The following is a 17,352-nucleotide window of genomic DNA, read 5'->3' as shown; positions in this document are numbered from 1 at the left end:
TTCCTGTCTAACCTGTCATAAACCTTTTCCATATCCATAAAAGCCCAAAAAACATCCTTTTCTTTCCCTAGTTTTCTCATATATTTGGCTTACCACAAAAATCTGATCCAAGCAACTCCTGTCCTAAACACGCACTGTTCCTCACCAATAACTCCCTCTGTTCCTCTCCTAATCCTCTCCATCAAAACCCTCTAAGCCTTCTCAACTGCACTCAACAAACTGATCCCTCTGAAACTACTACACTCACATTTGTCTCCTTTTCCCTGGCACTCTAACCTATTTTAGACAAGCATTAAACAGCTTCATCAGCCAGTCCATCATCATTGTACCTCCCTTTTTTTAGACATACTGCATGACACCCATCCAACCCAGGTGCTATACCTGCTCTCATCACTTTTATGCCTGCTTTTACCTCATCTTTCCTTATTTCTCCTCCATTTTCCTCACTCATCACGGTCATTTTCTTAGCACTTCTCACTGCAACTACCTTTCCCTCCCTATCCTCCTTCACATTTAGAATCTCCCTAAAATACTCTGCCCACCTTCCTCTCACTGCCTTCTCTTCCATTATCATCTCTCCATCTGCACCTTTTACCTTTTCTTCTCTACTTGATTCGCCTCCTCTTCCTCTTTTAACTTCCTTCCAAAACGTCTTTTTATTACTTTCAAAATTTTCTGTCATACTCTTTCCCCATTTCACATCTGCTCTCCTCTTTCCTTCCTTTATCTTATGCTTAACTTCCTTTCTCTTTACTTTGTAGCTCTCATACGATTCCCTCATCCTAATTTGTAGCCAATCTATGAATGCCTGCTTCTTCTCTTCTACACCCTTCTTTGCTTCCTCATCCCACCACTCATTACCCTTCTTTCTATTTCCTCCCGCCCTCCTTGTTCCACACTCCATCTTTGCACACCTTATGACTCCCTCCTTAAACCATCCCCATTCCTCCTCCACTCCTAGTTCTACTCTATCTTTTACTCTCTCCCACTCCTCTCTCAACTTCTTATACTCATTCTCCTTTTTTCCTCATTTAAGCAGTTCACTCTATGTACCTCCCTACCTTCTGCCCTTTTCCTCTTTCTCCACCTATTCTCCACTCTCAATTTACCATCCACCAAAAAATGATCTGATATTCCCCCACGCTCTCCCCTTAGAACATGCAAAGAATTCCATTGGAGAGTAATCGACATGAGATTGAAACAGTGGCACATCAAAACGAAAAAACCAAGGACAGAAAAGATAACAGAGAAGGAAGAAAATTAAAAGTGGCCTATACTAACATTGACGGATTAATTTCAGGTATGAACGAACTCAATGATTATCTGTTAGAAGAAAAACCAGACATAATGGGAATTGTAGAGACTAAACTAAGAGGAGAAATACCATCTATTGATATTGGACAAGGGCTATACAACTACTGGATAAGAAACAGGGACAAAAAGCAGGGAGGGGGAATCATGTTCTTGGCCAAGAACGACCTAAACGTGACAAAAATTGCAGAGGGCAAAGGTAATGTTGAACTGATCATGATAAAAGTCGAAGGCAAGAATATGAAAAATAGAAAGTTTGTGGTGACCTATGTGCCCCCAAGAACGAATGCTTGGAGAGAAAACGAACACACAAAAATGCTAGAAGATACAAGAAAATCACTAAATGAGATACTAATGGGTAAGGGTAATCTAGTAATTATGGGAGACTTCAATTGCAAAGAAATTTGTTGGGACAACATGACAGTACGAGGAGATGACGTGTGGGGCAATGTACTGCTAGACATGACCATGGAATACACAATGACCCAGTGGGTCAGTGAAAACACAAGATACAGAAACAATGAAGAGCCATCAAAACTAGATTTAATATTTACAACAGAACCTGAAATAGTGGACAAAGTCCACTACAAGACACCAATTGGAAAGAGTGACCATGTACTCATTGAAACTGTACTAAAGGAAGAAATAGAGATGAAGCAGAGCGAAAAGCATAGGAAAGGAAGATTGATGTACAACAAAACAGACTTTGCAAAACTAAAGACGTTCTTCCAGAATGCAAACTGGGAAAAATTCTATATGGAAGAGACAACAGTGGAAGAGAAATGGAACATACTGTTGGATAATTACAATGAAGGGGTAAACAGGCATGTACCAAGACAAAAGCGAGAGAGAGAGTACATTAAATGTTGGTTCAACAAAAGATGCAGTGAGGCAAAAGACAGAAGGGACAAAGCTTGGAAAAGGTGGAGAAAAGACAAAAAAACAAAGCAAATGGCAAATTTATATAAACTATAGAAATGAGTATGTTAATGTGAGAAGAGAGGAGAAAAGGAACCATGAGAAGGATATTATAGATAAATGCAAAAATCAGCCCAAGCTATTCTACCGGTATGTAAATGGTAAACTTAAAACCAAACAGGAACTAGTGAAACTACGCCAAGGAAATATAGAATACACAGAAGAATTAGAGATGGCCGAAATTATGAACAACCACTTTAAATCTGTCTTCACCAGAGAGAAAATACAAAATTGGGACATAGATAATAACAAACATTCTCCCCACATGAGTGAATTTACAGCATCACAAAAAGAAATATCAGAACATCTATCAAAATTGGACGTCAGAAAATCACATGGCCTGGATGGAATTGCAAATTGGATTCTAAAAGAATGCATAGAAGAGCTAACGGACAAAATACACATCATAATAAATAGCTCACTCAAGGAAGGAAAGATACCTAATGACTGGAAAAATGCTAACATTGTACCAATATATAAAGGAGGAAACAAGGAAGAACCCACCAACTATAGACCAGTATCACTAACAAGCACTATAGCCAAAATTTGTGAGAAAATCATCAAGAATAGATGGGTAAAACACCTGGAAGATAACAATATATTAAACCCAAGACAATTTGGGTTCAGACAAGGTAGATCATGCACCACAAACTTGATATGCTTCTACTCAAGACTAATAGACATTGTGCAAGAAAGAAACGGATGGGCTGATTGTGCATTCCTAGACTTGCAAAAAACATTTGACAAAGTACCACACAGAAAACTACTAAAAAAACTGGAACACATAGGAGGAATACGAGGGAACCTACTAAAATGGATGGAGGACTTCCTGACTGGAAGAAAGATGAGAGTAGTACTCAGAGAAAAATACTCAGATTGGAAAGAGGTGATCAGTGGAGTACCGCAAGGATCTGTACTGGCTCCAATAATGTTTGCTATCTATATGAATGATATGGATGAGGGCGTGAACTGTTACATGAGCTTCTTTGCTGATGACGCCAAACTGTTAAGGAAAGTAGAAACTGATAAGGACTGTGAAGCACTGCAAGAAGATCTGAATAGGGTATGGAACTAGAGTCAGAAATGGGAAGTGGATTTTAATACTAAGAAGTGTAGCATAATGGAGTTTGGAAAAAGCAAAAACAGAATATCAAGAAATTATACAATTGGAACCAAGGAAGTAAAGAAAGTAGGATCTGAAAAAGACTTGGGAGTTATTATCACAAACGACTTGTCCTATGATACACAGATTAACAAATTGTCGGGGAGACTTACAACTTGCTAAGATCAATAAAAGTGGCTTTTGCTTACCTAGACGAAGACATGATAAAAAAATATTGGTTACATTGATAAGGTCTAGATTAGAGTATGCAGCGACATTGTGGTCCCCCAGTACCAAAAAGAACATAAAGAAAATAGAAAGAATCCAAAGAGCAGCTACAAAAATGGCACCTGCACTTGCAAACCTATCATACGAGGAGAGATTGGCTAAACTGGAGCTACCGACACTGGAGCAAAGAAGAGAGAGAGGAGACCTACTGACCATCTACAGAATCATGAAAGGCACAGAGATACTTGATAGAGAAGAATTACTAAACTGGGACAAGAGAAACACAAGAGGACATGGTAGGAAATTAAGAAAACATAGCTATAGAAGAGAACTGAAGAAAAACAGTTTTCCACATACAGTTTTAGACACTTGGAACAAACTGGATAATGAAATAGTAAGCGCAAAAACTATTCACGAGTTTAAAAGCAAACTAGACACTGAGAGATACAATGGCGGGACAACACGAGCATAGCTCCCCTTCCCGCAAAATACAACTAGGTAAATGTACATCCTTAACTCTTACTACCATACTCCTGGTCACCACTATATAGTCCATTAATGCTCTATCTACCACCCTTCTATCCACCACCCTCTCCCATGTGTACTTATGCTTGATTTTCTTCTTAAACACTGTATTTGCTATTATCAACTCTCTTTCAAGACACATTTCCACCTTCAATTCTCCACTACAATTTTTGCCTCAAACTCCATACTTCCCAATCATTCCGTCAATTGGTTCATTTCCTACCCTAGCATTTAGGTCTCCCAATACAACTACATTGACATTTCTCTCTAATCCCTCTATGCACTCATTTATATCTACCCAAAATGCCTCCCTTTCCTCTACGTTTTTCTCACTACCAGGCCCATATGCACTTACAAAAACCCACATCTCCTTTCCCAGCCTAACCTTCATCCATAGCAACCTTGATGACACCTTCCACTCCACTACCAGCTTACTTATCTCTTCACTTACTAGTATAGCCACCCTTTCTCTCCCTCGTCCCCTCTTCACTCCTGAGTACCTCCCAGCTACACTCCCAAACTCACAGTTGCCCTTTCCTTTCATTTTATTTTCACACAAAGCCAGTACATCCATCTTTCTTCTCACAAACATACTGCCTCTCTCTTCCCTTTTACTCTCATCTGTACCACATCCACGCACATTAAAAGACCCAAACCTTAGGGTACTGGTTTGAAAGCTCCCAGACCCTCTTATGCCTTTACTTTCTTTTTTAGGAATGCTTTGGGGCTACAGGTAGTAGGACTCCTAATCCCATCCCTTTTTTGTCGCCTTTTATGGCTCAAATGGAAATTCTTGGTGGCAGTATTCTTTTCCCCCACCACAGGGTATTTTCCCCCACCACAGGGTATTTCCCCCACCACAGTCATTACAGTATCTTGGTTAGGTGCTTATCGAAACAATTCTTAAAGTTTTGAGCTGAACTACATTGCACTGCCTCTGCAGGAAGTTTATTCCATTCATTAACTACACAGTTGGTGAAGTTGTTTCTTCCCACTTCCAAATTAAATCAATTTCATGATAGTTTGAGACCATTATTTCTATTCTCATTCAGTGTGAAAATTTAGTCACTTTTGATGTTGTCAATTCCCTTTAGAATCTTAAAAACCTGTATCAAGTCACCTCTGAGTCTACACTTTTTTAGGGAAAACAGATTCATATGTTTTAGTCAATTTTTGTATGATTTATTTTTTATATTTGGAAACATTCCCCCATTCCTCCTTCATTCCTAGTTCTACTTTATCCTTCACTCCCTCCTACTCTCAGCTTCTCATTGTACTCCTTTTCATTTAAGCATTTTACTCTAAGCACCTCCCTACCTTCTGTCCTTTTCCTCTTTCTCCATCTATTCCTCACTCTCAACTTACCTTCCACCAAAAAAAAATCATCCAATATTTCCCCACTCTCTCCCCTTAAAATGTGTACATATAAACCTCTTCCTACACTTCTGGTTACCACTATATAGTCCATTAAAGCCCTATCTACTACACTTCCATTCATCACCCTCTCCCATATGTACTTATGCTTGACTTTCTCCCTGAACACTGTATTTGCTATCATCTACTCTCTCTAGACATATCTTCACCATCATCTTTCCATTACAATTTTTTCCTGGAACTCCACACTTCCCAACCACTCCGTCTATTGGTTCATCTCCTACCAAAGCATTAACCCCTTACCCGGCAAGGACAAATAAATCAGTCTTCACCCAATTTTTTTTTTTCAGAGTGCGACGAGTAAACTCGTCCAAACATAATGTTTAAAAAAAAAGACACAGATGAGTACAATCATTGAATTAGGGCCATTCTCAACCATCAACAAGTATACTTGGTGAATTGTACATCTGGTAGCTGTGTCTCTTCTGCCTTGGGATGCATTTGTTAGTGATAAGGTATCAGTCAAATGAAGCAGACTCATTGCTTTTATGCATATACACTCACTTTTTTTTTTATGAATTATGCCCAGATGTTGAGCTCAGAAGATGAGAATGAATATGAAGCTTCAATACATCAGATAAGAGTGCAAGTTCATCTGACAATGGCTATTCTCTCTCAAGTGAGTAGGAGGAGTATTTACAACATTGGTGTTGCCATGATGTCACAGAACATAACATGCCTTCTCCACCATCATGCTTCCCATTCACTAGAAATCCTGGATTATCAATTGTAGAATAACATATACATACATATACCAAAGGCTTTTTCCCCCTACATGGGGGGTAGCCAATAAGAAAAAGGCATAGAAACCACTCCCACCCATTCCATTTCCTATATATTCCACTCCCCTCCTCCCTCCCTCTTATCTTGGCACCTCCTGGATGACGGGTCATCCCTGCATCCTGTCCACTGCCCTGGGTCAGAAGCAGTGTCGCAAGACACAGCATATCCATTGTAGAATAAGATATAAAAAGAGAGTAAAATAAGAGTGTAATTTCCCTTTACTTTTGATTCTAGTTGGGAAAAAGACAATAAAAAAAGGGAAGACAAGTTATCTCGTTTTTGCTGGAAATGGTGTCTTCAAAATAAAATTTCAAGTAAAATATTGGTAATAGATAAAAATAAAAGTTATTTCCATACTCAGTATCAAGAATACTATAAAAAAGCAATACAAAATTTGTCTTAAAATTAATGATTTCCTAAAACAAAAGTTGCCGGGTAAGAGGTTAAGATCTCCCAATACCATTACATTGACATTTCTCCCTAAACCCTTTATGCACTCATCTAAATCTATCCAAAAGTCTCCCTTTCCTCTACACTCCTCTCACTACCAGGCCCATATGCACTTACAAAAACCCACATCTCCCTTCCCAGTTTCACCTTCATCCACATTAACCTCAAAGAAACCTCCTTCCACTCCACCACACATTTACCTATCTGTTCACTTAATAGTATAGCCACCCCTTCTCTCCCTCCTCATCTTTTCACTCCTGACACCCTCCCAAACTCAAACTCGCCCCTACTTTTTAACTTAGTTTCATTTAATGCCAACACATCCATCTTTCTTTTCATGAACATACTGCCTATCTCTTCCCTTTTACTTTCATCTCTACCACATCCATGCACATTAAAAGACCCAAACCTTAGGGTTCTGGTTGGAAAACTCCCAGACCCTTTTATGCCTTTGCTTTTCTTTAGGAATGTTCCCTTTGGGGCTACAGAGAGTAGGATGCCTGGTTCTATCCCATACGTTTTTGTCGCCTTTTACGACTCAAATGGGAACACTCAGTGATTGTATTCTTCTCCCCTACCTCGGGGTTCAGGTTCAGGGTTCAGTACTCAAACACACACATGGTAGTTGGAATAACCCAACATGTACTTCTGTTTTCTTATTATGGTGGTACACTCGCATGTTTTGGGACATGATAATAACATATGGAAGCTCTTAAGTTCTTACCTTGTACCCTGCTGATGGTGAGTAGAAATCTTCTGGCCAAACTTCTGCCCCAAACATCACATCATCATTGAGATACAGGAAATGTTCAGATAATCCTGGGATCCTTTAAGGTAAAAACTTTTGTAGCAGGAAGGAAAGAATAATCATCCTATAAAAAGCTGCACATCAAAAATAAAAACAAATTCTAGTCTTAGTATCTATGAAATATCATTGATAGTTCTCTCTACTGGTGACCATGAAACTAGGGGAATCTCGAATATTTACATTTCCTTTTTAACCACTTCAATACGGGACTTAAATCTCGCGGGCAGCAGCCAATGCCAGCCGTACGACGTAACGAAATAATATTCGCATCATAAAATATAGTCGCCGCTTATATCGATCGTTCTCTCTTTCACCCGCGAATTTTGAAAACCACAGAGAATGGGATTAAGGGCGCATTTGGGAGAATGTAAAAACACAGGGGCGACTACAATAAATATAATCAAGACGCCGATATGGCAGCGTCGCGAATCCACTTGCTCCTCATGACGCCTACGTGTGCGGCACCGTATGGAAGGGGTTAATGTAGGGGAGGAGGAGTGCCACAGAAGGGGAAAGTTAACTGAGAGACCAATGAGTGAATTATCTATGCATCTATCACAGTTACAATAACTAGCTATACCTATAGTGACTACAAAAAGGAAAACAAATTTGAAAAGTGTGATTCAAAGGCCTGGATTAGTCCTATGGGCACCAGCCTGTTTGTAACCCAAACAAGGGTGCCAGTGTGGAAGGTCATAACCGCCACCCCCTAGTCCCACCTACACAACCCCATAAGAGTAAACATTTATGGATGACTGATGCCCCACTGTATTTCCCAATTCTCCTCGCTTCCTCCATACTATTCCCTTGTTCAAACCTCCTCCTTCTTATCCTTCCCCTCATCCAGGCCTCCTCCTCCTCCCTCCCTTCTCCCTTCTATTCCTTCATCTAAGACTATAATCCTCTCTCAGTCTTTCTATCTGTTTATTAAGTCAACGTGTCTAGATTGTTATAAAGGCATTTACCTAGTTTTACCTAGTTATATTTACCTATTTGTGTCAACTGTGATGTTTACCTGAGAATAGTAACATGTTTTGGGTTGTCCAACCATAGGATCTTGGTAGATGTGTTAAGGGGGTTGTCGCGCTCGAAAACGAACTTCATCAATTATGATCGGAATTTTGCGAATTGTTAATATGTTATATATACATATACTGATATGTTCACCACCAATTTTCATATAATTTGGTTGAAAAACAATGAAGTTATTAATAAAAAAAAAAATGTTTTTTGACTAATTACAAACTTTCTATCTCCTCATTTATCCATTGACTGTGCATGCTGAAAAAAATATCACAAGTGCTCTATAGCAATACCTAAAAAAATATTGTACAGTTTTTGGAATTTCCTCTTAGTTTAGGAGAAAGGATTTTTTTTAATGTCTTTTTTTTTTAATACAATATATCGTCTTCTATCACAAAAAATGAAAAACCCCGCAACAAAAAGTTTGCAAATTTATTCAGCTTTCAAATTATCCAAACCCCATTAAAATCGGCCAAGTAGGTACGGAGGAGATAGAAAAAATGTAGAGAAAAGGGTAGTTTTGAGATACTGAGCTTTGAAGTTCAAAATACATTTCCCTGCATCTTTTTATATATTTCAATTAGATTTTTTTTCTCTGCGACAATCTTCATGCATTCTATGTCATTCACATGTTATTATAAAATGTAGCTGGTACCTGGTCCCCCCTTTTACGAGGTATTAGCAGCTCAGAAGGCGAGGGTTTCAGGAGGCACCACATCCCTCATTGTCACCAGGTTCGCTTACTAGAAAGCTCCCGGTTGGAAATCGGAGCTGAATGATATTTTTCTCTTCCTCTTTCTGGTCTTTGGTGTCCCTTTCCGTTCTGTGTCTTTGTCTTGTTCCTCAAGTGCTTTTGTAATGATGGGATTGACTCCAACCAAGTGAGAAAGAAGATTATGTGTCCTTCCAAAGTTATGATCAATGACAGTCGCTCTTGTAACGAAAAGCACTCGAAGCGTTTCATTTGAAGAGGCACGCGATGGTACATCACGCATGCTCGATGTTTGCAGTGACGTCATTTGAGAAAAGAGGATATGGAGGGGTAGAGGAGTGCGATAATGCACGGTTAGCATAGCCAAGCCCAGGCGAGCGCAGCAGCACTGCTATGAGTCATCTCCAGTAATAACCGAGGCAGAAGTACACTCTTTTTCAATAATTTGATTCAGTTTCTTAGCTTTCATGAAACACACGTTTCTTCTTTGAATGTTTAGGCATTCTTGAAATGATTATAGCTTCAAATAAGAGTAAATAAAAGTTCTCCAAGGAGCGACAATTCGCTTACTCCGCCTACTCACAATAATTCTCTCAGTTTACTCACGAGTGCGAAGTGCTATCCCCACTTGTAGGACAAGTTTCCAGCTAGTCTATATTAGTGAATAACAAAATACATCGCATTTGTGCCATTTTTATTGCGATGAAATAACTTAGTCGAACATATGTGCAGCAAAGGTGTACTGGGAAGTGGGGGGGGAGGTCAGAAAAATAGCCATAACTCCTTAATTTTTGGGTATTTCGCTGAAATATTTCAGGACTGGCTTGCCAAAGGCCACTAGATGACAGGGAATTTTTTCCAATATTTCAATTTTTTCTCGGAAATTCATCGCGATGGCCCCCTACTTTGAGAAACTAAAGAGGATGTGGTAAGCGTGAAATCAATACATGAATTTGAGCCTAGCTATGTTTGAAATTAGAGAATAGGATATGGGACCCAACTAGCATTACTACTTTCCTGTATACTACAATTAGGTAAATTTGGTAAAATACAATATGGCCTTTCCCTTATATAAGCATTGACAGAGTCAAAACACACACACACACACACTTCACCTATCCCCAAACCCATCCAAAACCCATTTGTTGTCTATTCAATCTTAGCAGGTCTTCAACATGAGAGACCAGGGGCAATGGATCAATTGACTGATCTTAGCTCCTCACTTTGTGCTAGTTTTCACTCATTCTTTCCATATGCCTAAACCATCTCAGCATTCTTTGATCAACCATTTATGCCAGCTCTTTCTAACCCTGCTCTCCATTTCTTATCAGTCCTTCTTAAACATTTCATCTCAAACGCTTTAACCTGTAGTTCTCTGCCTCCTTCAACTTAAATGTCTCTGTTCCATACAGCACCATGGGCACAAGCACTCACTCACACAATCTTCTCTTTGTATTAATCCCTAGGTACCTACTTCTCATGAAACTTTTCTTTCCTCCCAGCTTGCTTCTCTTATCCTATAAATTATCTCCACTTCCATTTTTCCATTCACTGATAAATATACATACATACATACATACATATATATATATATATATATATATATATATATATATATATATATATACCAAAGGCTTTTTCCTCCTTACAAGAAAGGTAGCCAAAAAACAACAGGCATAAAAAACACTCCCACCCATTCCATCCCCAACATACTATACTCCCATCTACCCCCTTCCATCCCTCTTATCTTGGCACCTCTTGGATGATGGGTCATCCCCGCATCTCACCCACTGCCCTGGGTCAGAAGCAGTGTCACAAGACTTAGCACATCCAAAGCAAGGCTGCTTCATTAAATTGGTGACCACCCTCTCCTGTCTCCTAATGCATAAAGGGAGAAGACGGGGAGAAATCCCTTTGGGCTGTGTCAATTTCTTTTTCACACATACTCCCTCACCCACTCCCCCTCATGCATCACAGCATAATCCATACACAACCATTCTCCATTCACCCCTGACGAAGTCCCACCTTTACCTCAAACAACTCGCTCTCTCCATTTCTAATCCTAACACAAACTCTACTACTCTCGTAAAAACTTGGTTGCTTTTAAAAGCTTTCCTCCTATTCCATATATCTACAATACCTCCCACAGTGCTTTCCTGTCTACCCTGTCATAAACCTTTCCAAATCCATAAAAGCCCAAAATACATCCTTACCTTTTCCTAAAGCTTCTCACATAACTGTCTTACCACAAAAATCTGATCTACTCAACCCCTACTTGTCCTAAACCCACATTGTTCCTCACCCTCTGTTCCTCTCCTAATCCTCTCATTCAAGATCCTCCCATAAGCTGATCCCTCTGAAACTACTACACTCACATTCGTCTCCTTTTCCCTTGTAAAGTGGAACTATACATGCACTCCTCCAGTCCTCCAGCACTCTATCCTCTCTTAAACAAACATTAAATAACTTCACCAGCCAGTCCACCATCACTGTACCTCCTTTTATCAGACATTTTGCATGACATCCATCCAACCCAGGTGCCTTACCTGCTCTCATCATCTTAACAACTGCCTTCACTTCATCTTTCCTTATTTCTCCTCCATTTTCCTCACTTATCACGGTCATTTTCTTGCCGCTTCCTACTGCAACCACTTTTCCCTCCCTGTCCTCCTTCTCATTTAGCAACTCCCTAAAATACTGCCAATCTTCCACTTATTGCCTTCTCTTCCATATTCATCTCTTCATCTGCATCTTTCACCTTTTCTTCTCTATTTGATTCACCTCCTCTTCCTCTCTTAATTTCTTTCCAAAACATCTTTTATTTACTTTCAAAAATTTGTCATACTCTTACCCCATTTCACACCTGCTCTCATCTTTGCCTCCTTTATCTTATGCTTTATTTCTCTTTTCTTTTCTTTGTACTTCTCATTAGATTCTCTTGTGCTATTTTATAACCAATCTGTGAAAGCTTGATTCTTCTCTTCTACAACCTCTATTGCTTCTTCATTCCACCACTCACTACCCTTCTTTCTATTTCTTCCTGTCCTCCTTGTTCCACACACCATCTTTCCACACCTTGTGACTTCCTCCTTGAACCATTCCCATTCCTCCTCCACTCCTAGTTCTACTCTATCCTTCACTCCCTCCCACTCCTCTCTCAGCTTCTTCTTGTACTCCTCCTTTTTCTCATTTAAGCAGTTTACTCTAAGGACCTCCCTACCTTCTGTCCTTTTCCTTTCTCCATCTATCCTCCACTCTCAACTCACCTTCCACCAAAAAATGATCTAATATTTCCCCACTCTCCCCCTTTAGAACATGTACATCCTTAACTCTTCCTACTATATTCCTAGTTACCACTATATAGTCCATTCATGCCCTACCACCCTTCCATCCACCACTGTCTCCCATATGTACTTATGTTTGACTTTCTTCCTAAATGCTTGATAAATATAAACCCAAATATTTAAAGTTCTCCACTTCCTCCAGCCTCTTACTCTCTAAACTCACCTACAACCCACCACCACCATTGTCTCTTGTACATCTAATCACCTTACACATACATATACCAAGGCTTTTTCCCCCTTACAAGGGAGGTATCCAAAAAGAAAAAGGCATAAAACCATTCCCACCCATTCCATCCCTAAATACATTCCACTCCTCTCCACCCTCCCTCCTACCTTAGCACTTCCTAGATGACGGGTCATCCCTGCACCTTGTCCACTGCCCTGGGTCAAAGGCAGTGTCATAAGGCACAGCACATCCACAGCAAGGCTGCTTCATTAAATCGGCGACCCCCCCCTCTCCATCCCCCCAAGCATAAAAGGAGAAGACGGGGAGAAATCCCTTCGGGCTGCGTCAAATTTTGCTCACACATACTACCTCACCGCCCATTTCCCACACCCATTCCACCTCATGCATCACATCATCCATATACAACCATTCTCCATTCACCCGTCTTCTGTCCTATCCCGTCCTTCCTCAACAGGCATTCCCCTCTTCCCCAAAGCCCCCTTCACCCCATCCATCCATCTCATCCTAGGATGTCCCCTCATGTTCACTCCCTCGACATCTGACTTCCATACCTCTTTTACTAGTCTTTCTTCACTCATTCTTTATGTCACCCTGGCTGTTCAACTTGTACATGGATGGGGTGGTGTGAGAGGTAATTGCAAGGGTGGTGGGTCAGGGATTGGAGATGGTTAAAGAAAATGGAGAAAAGTGGGAGGTGAGCCAGCTGTTGTTTGCGGACGACACTGCGCTTGTGGCAGGATCGGAGGAGGGAATGAGGAAGTTGGTGACAGAGTTTGGGAGTGTGTGTGAAAGAAGAAAGCTAAAGATAAATGTGGGTAAAAGTAAGGTGATGAAATGTACAATGGGTGAAAGTGGCAGCAGACTGGAAGTGTTAGCATCTAGACCTCCTAGAAGACGTAATCTACCACCAAAATCTCCTAGACATTCATCTACCACCTCTGCTTATACTATCGGCACTGCACGTATGCTTCGGTGCAGACAGAGTAGCCTGGTACTCGACCTGACGTCTTCACGCACCTGGTCACTACGGGTCAGGTCGCTATTGTCCAGGCGGACACCTCACGCGCAGTTGGACACCTCACCAACCCTAAAGGATTGCCACCAAGCCAAGCATTTGATACACATTATATTTAAATCCCTTTCCTACGGGATATGGCTATCCTGTCCAACCTCGGACAACTGTATGTCATCTGTATATATGTATATGAAATGTATAAGGTAGTTAAAACCTATCCTGATCTCTAATATTTGCTAAAACTGCATCTTGTAAATAAATATTATCCCAGCGATCCACCTATCCAGCGAAGCGGACAACAGCTCAAGCCATCTCTCTTGCTGTGTGAGCCAGCCCAACGCACAGGACAAGTCATCCCAGCGACCCCACCCCAGCAACCGGCAACGAGACAAAAGCCCATCTCCCTCGCCGTGACCCAGTTCAACAACATCCTTCAAAGGAAGTATCGCTCTCACATCCGGAAGTCGGGCTGACACCTTTCAAAAACTGAAGAATTCCACACACGAACTAACCCATTGTCACCCTTCTCATTCTTTCAATATTTCCAGATCTGCATCATCGCACCACACTCCATCGAATTATTCAACTTCCACCTCTTGTGAACCCTTGACCATCGCTTCACCTCGTCAGCACTGTAAGTAGATGGCTGTATTTATTGGGGCTAGGTAGCTCTCAATTGTTGTGTGAGTGAGTTTAAGTGAAGGCTATCCAGTGATTTATTTTTTATTTTTTGCAAAGCCTTAAATTTTTTTCGGTGATGTTTTTTTTCTTTTTGTACAAAAGTGTGCATGACCCATTCACAGTCCAACGTTTCACACCATTACAACACTCGTTCCAAAATGGCAGCACAAAACGAAAGTAACACACAGTCCTCGCCGAATCAAAACACAGACCCAACCGTCGCTCAACCACACATGCAACGATCTGCAACAAACCTACTAACACTCCTTCAACATGACAACACTCTTCCTAAGTTCAACGGGACAAACATCGCCATCCACACTATCTTAGATGACGTCCGTTCGGAAATACAGCGCACACAGGTGCACGATGAAATGACAAAAATCGCTGTCCTTAAAAGTTGCATCGATTTCAACGATACCCTTGCAAGCGACATTATCCAATCCGACGCGTTCCAACAACCACAGACTTTCCAAAATTTCATTGACGAGTTCAAAAAATCTTTCGCCCCATACGAACAGTTAGGCTCCCTCTCTCCCTTCTACACACTAGGAACAAACTTTAACAACCCCCCTTATCTCACCAAAGAAAGAGCAGTCAGGGAGGCGAGTCAGTTCAAGGAAGAACTAAAAGACGCACTCACTTCTTCACCTTGGGTTAAAAATAACACAATCAGCCTAGATCACGTACTCTCATTATTTGGCTACATAAAACTGATCTCACGACTTCACCCAGAAACACTAAAGAAAATAGAGAACATTCCTTTTGATCCAGACAAAACACTCGTTGACTTCTCTAGAAAATTTTCGGACACATCAGCGACAAAATCACAAATTCAACAACAACAAATCCCCCTTACACACACACTCACACACCCACCCACTCCCACAGTAGCAAAAATCTCACAAGAACATTACACTAGAGATAAACCCATGTCACACGACCATCACACTAGAGGTAGACAAATATCACGCACAAGATCACGACAGCGTTCACAATCTAGGAGACCATTCTTTTGCAAAATCTGCAACATAGTAGGATATAGCACAAACAGGTGTTATTACAGACAACCAACTAGCTACTGCTCATATCACGGACCAGCTTTTCACGACACAACACAATGTCGCGTCTTGAAATCACAAACCTACACGTCATACGCGTCTCCCCAACACCCGACTAGCGACAACACAAACAAACAAAACATGGTATGACTATCGTCTCATGGTGAACAAAACACACGACCTCACGAGACAGAATCAAACCCCCCACTACCGATTCTCACGATGGCTGACTCTCGATCATCCCCGTCTGCTATGACATTTCAGGCCACGGTCAACAACCTTCCACAACTACTCTTTCTGGACACAGGATCCCCAGTTAATCTAATGTCAAAGGTTTCCTTCGACCAATTCCGATTCCGACACCGTAGAGTAACAGTTATAGAACCAATGGATATCACATTACAAAATGTAGACGGAGTTCCTTTCCCATCATAGGAAAAACCGAACTAGACATCTCTCTGCATGCCAACTGTCCTCCCATTACAACGACAGTATACATAGCGGACGTAGTGTTTCCCGCAGATATTCTTATAGGTTTGACATGGATGCAAAGAAATGGCATCATCATCTATCCTGCTCAAAACGGCATTGGTTTCAATAATCACTTCATAACGGCTCTAAAGACAGCTAACACGCATGCACACACAGAAAACACGCGCGTCAAACACTTGCATATGATCGAGCAACAGCATGCAACAGCAACAACTGAACAAAACAGTGACGAAACAGAAAAGGTGACACTTGTAACAGACACGCACACTGGTGTAACAGACACGCCCACCCCATCCGCTCACCCCCGTAGCTCACACCACAGACGTAATAGACGTACACTGTCAGCGCGCATGTCAAAGTCAACTCGCGACCACAAGAAACACGATGTTTTCACTAACATACAGGAAATATCACCACAATACACTACCGTCTCACAGATCTCTCTCACGAATTCTCACGCGGTTGTAATAACTGACAAAACACTCTATCCACGCGAGTACACAAAACTCAAAGTGCGTATCTTCAAAGCTCCCAACTCAGATGTTCTTTGCATCACAGACACTTGCCGTGTATCTGGTGTATCTCTCTTATCCGCCCTATCTCGCACATCGAGCAAAGGACACACAACAATCATAGTTGCAAATAATACCAATGCCCCTCTTCAGATGAACAAAGGAACGAACATTTGTGATTTTACAGTGTATCCCTCCCCAGTACACGTAATCGAGCATGACAACTCACAACACGTATGCGCCATCACCAACGAAGAACAGAACACACAGGAAACCATCAAAGCACCACACATTAACGATGTAGATTTCCCTGAAGCACGAGAAGATCTCCTGACACTCTTGAACACGTACAGACACGCAATTGCACTCCCAGGCGAACCATTAGGTCTCACAGACATCATACAACATCATATACCACTTCAACAAAATGCAAAACCACGGTACATACCCGCTTACCATCTTCCTCACAGTAAAAGAAACATTGTCGACAACATAATTGCAGACATGCTCGACCAAGGCATCATTGAACACAGCCTATCTCCCTGGAATTTTCCTCTCTTTGTCGTTCCAAAACACGATGGCTCCTTTCGCCCTGTTGTTGATTTCCGTGAGCTAAATAAACTCACCATTCCCGAAAGACATCCTATTCCTCATCTCCAAGACACAATCTACTCCATAGGCGAACACAACACGGTCTTCTCTACTC

General features: G+C 41.1%; 1 protein-coding gene across 2 annotated transcripts in view; it reads right to left on the bottom strand.

The window, feature by feature from the left end:
* The window catches only part of LOC143041527 (N-acetylglucosamine-1-phosphotransferase subunits alpha/beta-like), a 152,182-nt gene that overhangs the window by 94,353 nt on the left and 40,477 nt on the right, over positions 1 to 17,352 (bottom strand). For both annotated transcript variants that reach the window (XM_076213507.1, XM_076213508.1), the window contains exon 9: positions 7,536 to 7,638. In XM_076213507.1, the coding sequence (XP_076069622.1) occupies positions 7,536 to 7,638 (103 nt within the window). The remainder of the gene's footprint in view (positions 1 to 7,535; positions 7,639 to 17,352) is intronic.

The sequence above is a fragment of the Oratosquilla oratoria genome, chromosome 31, assembly GCF_046742065.1.
Source record: "Oratosquilla oratoria isolate Oo_2021 chromosome 31, ASM4674206v1, whole genome shotgun sequence".
Lineage (NCBI taxonomy): Eukaryota > Metazoa > Arthropoda > Malacostraca > Stomatopoda > Squillidae > Oratosquilla > Oratosquilla oratoria.
Note: the sequence above shows the minus strand (reverse complement) of the source record. Positions and strands in the feature narration are given on the sequence as shown.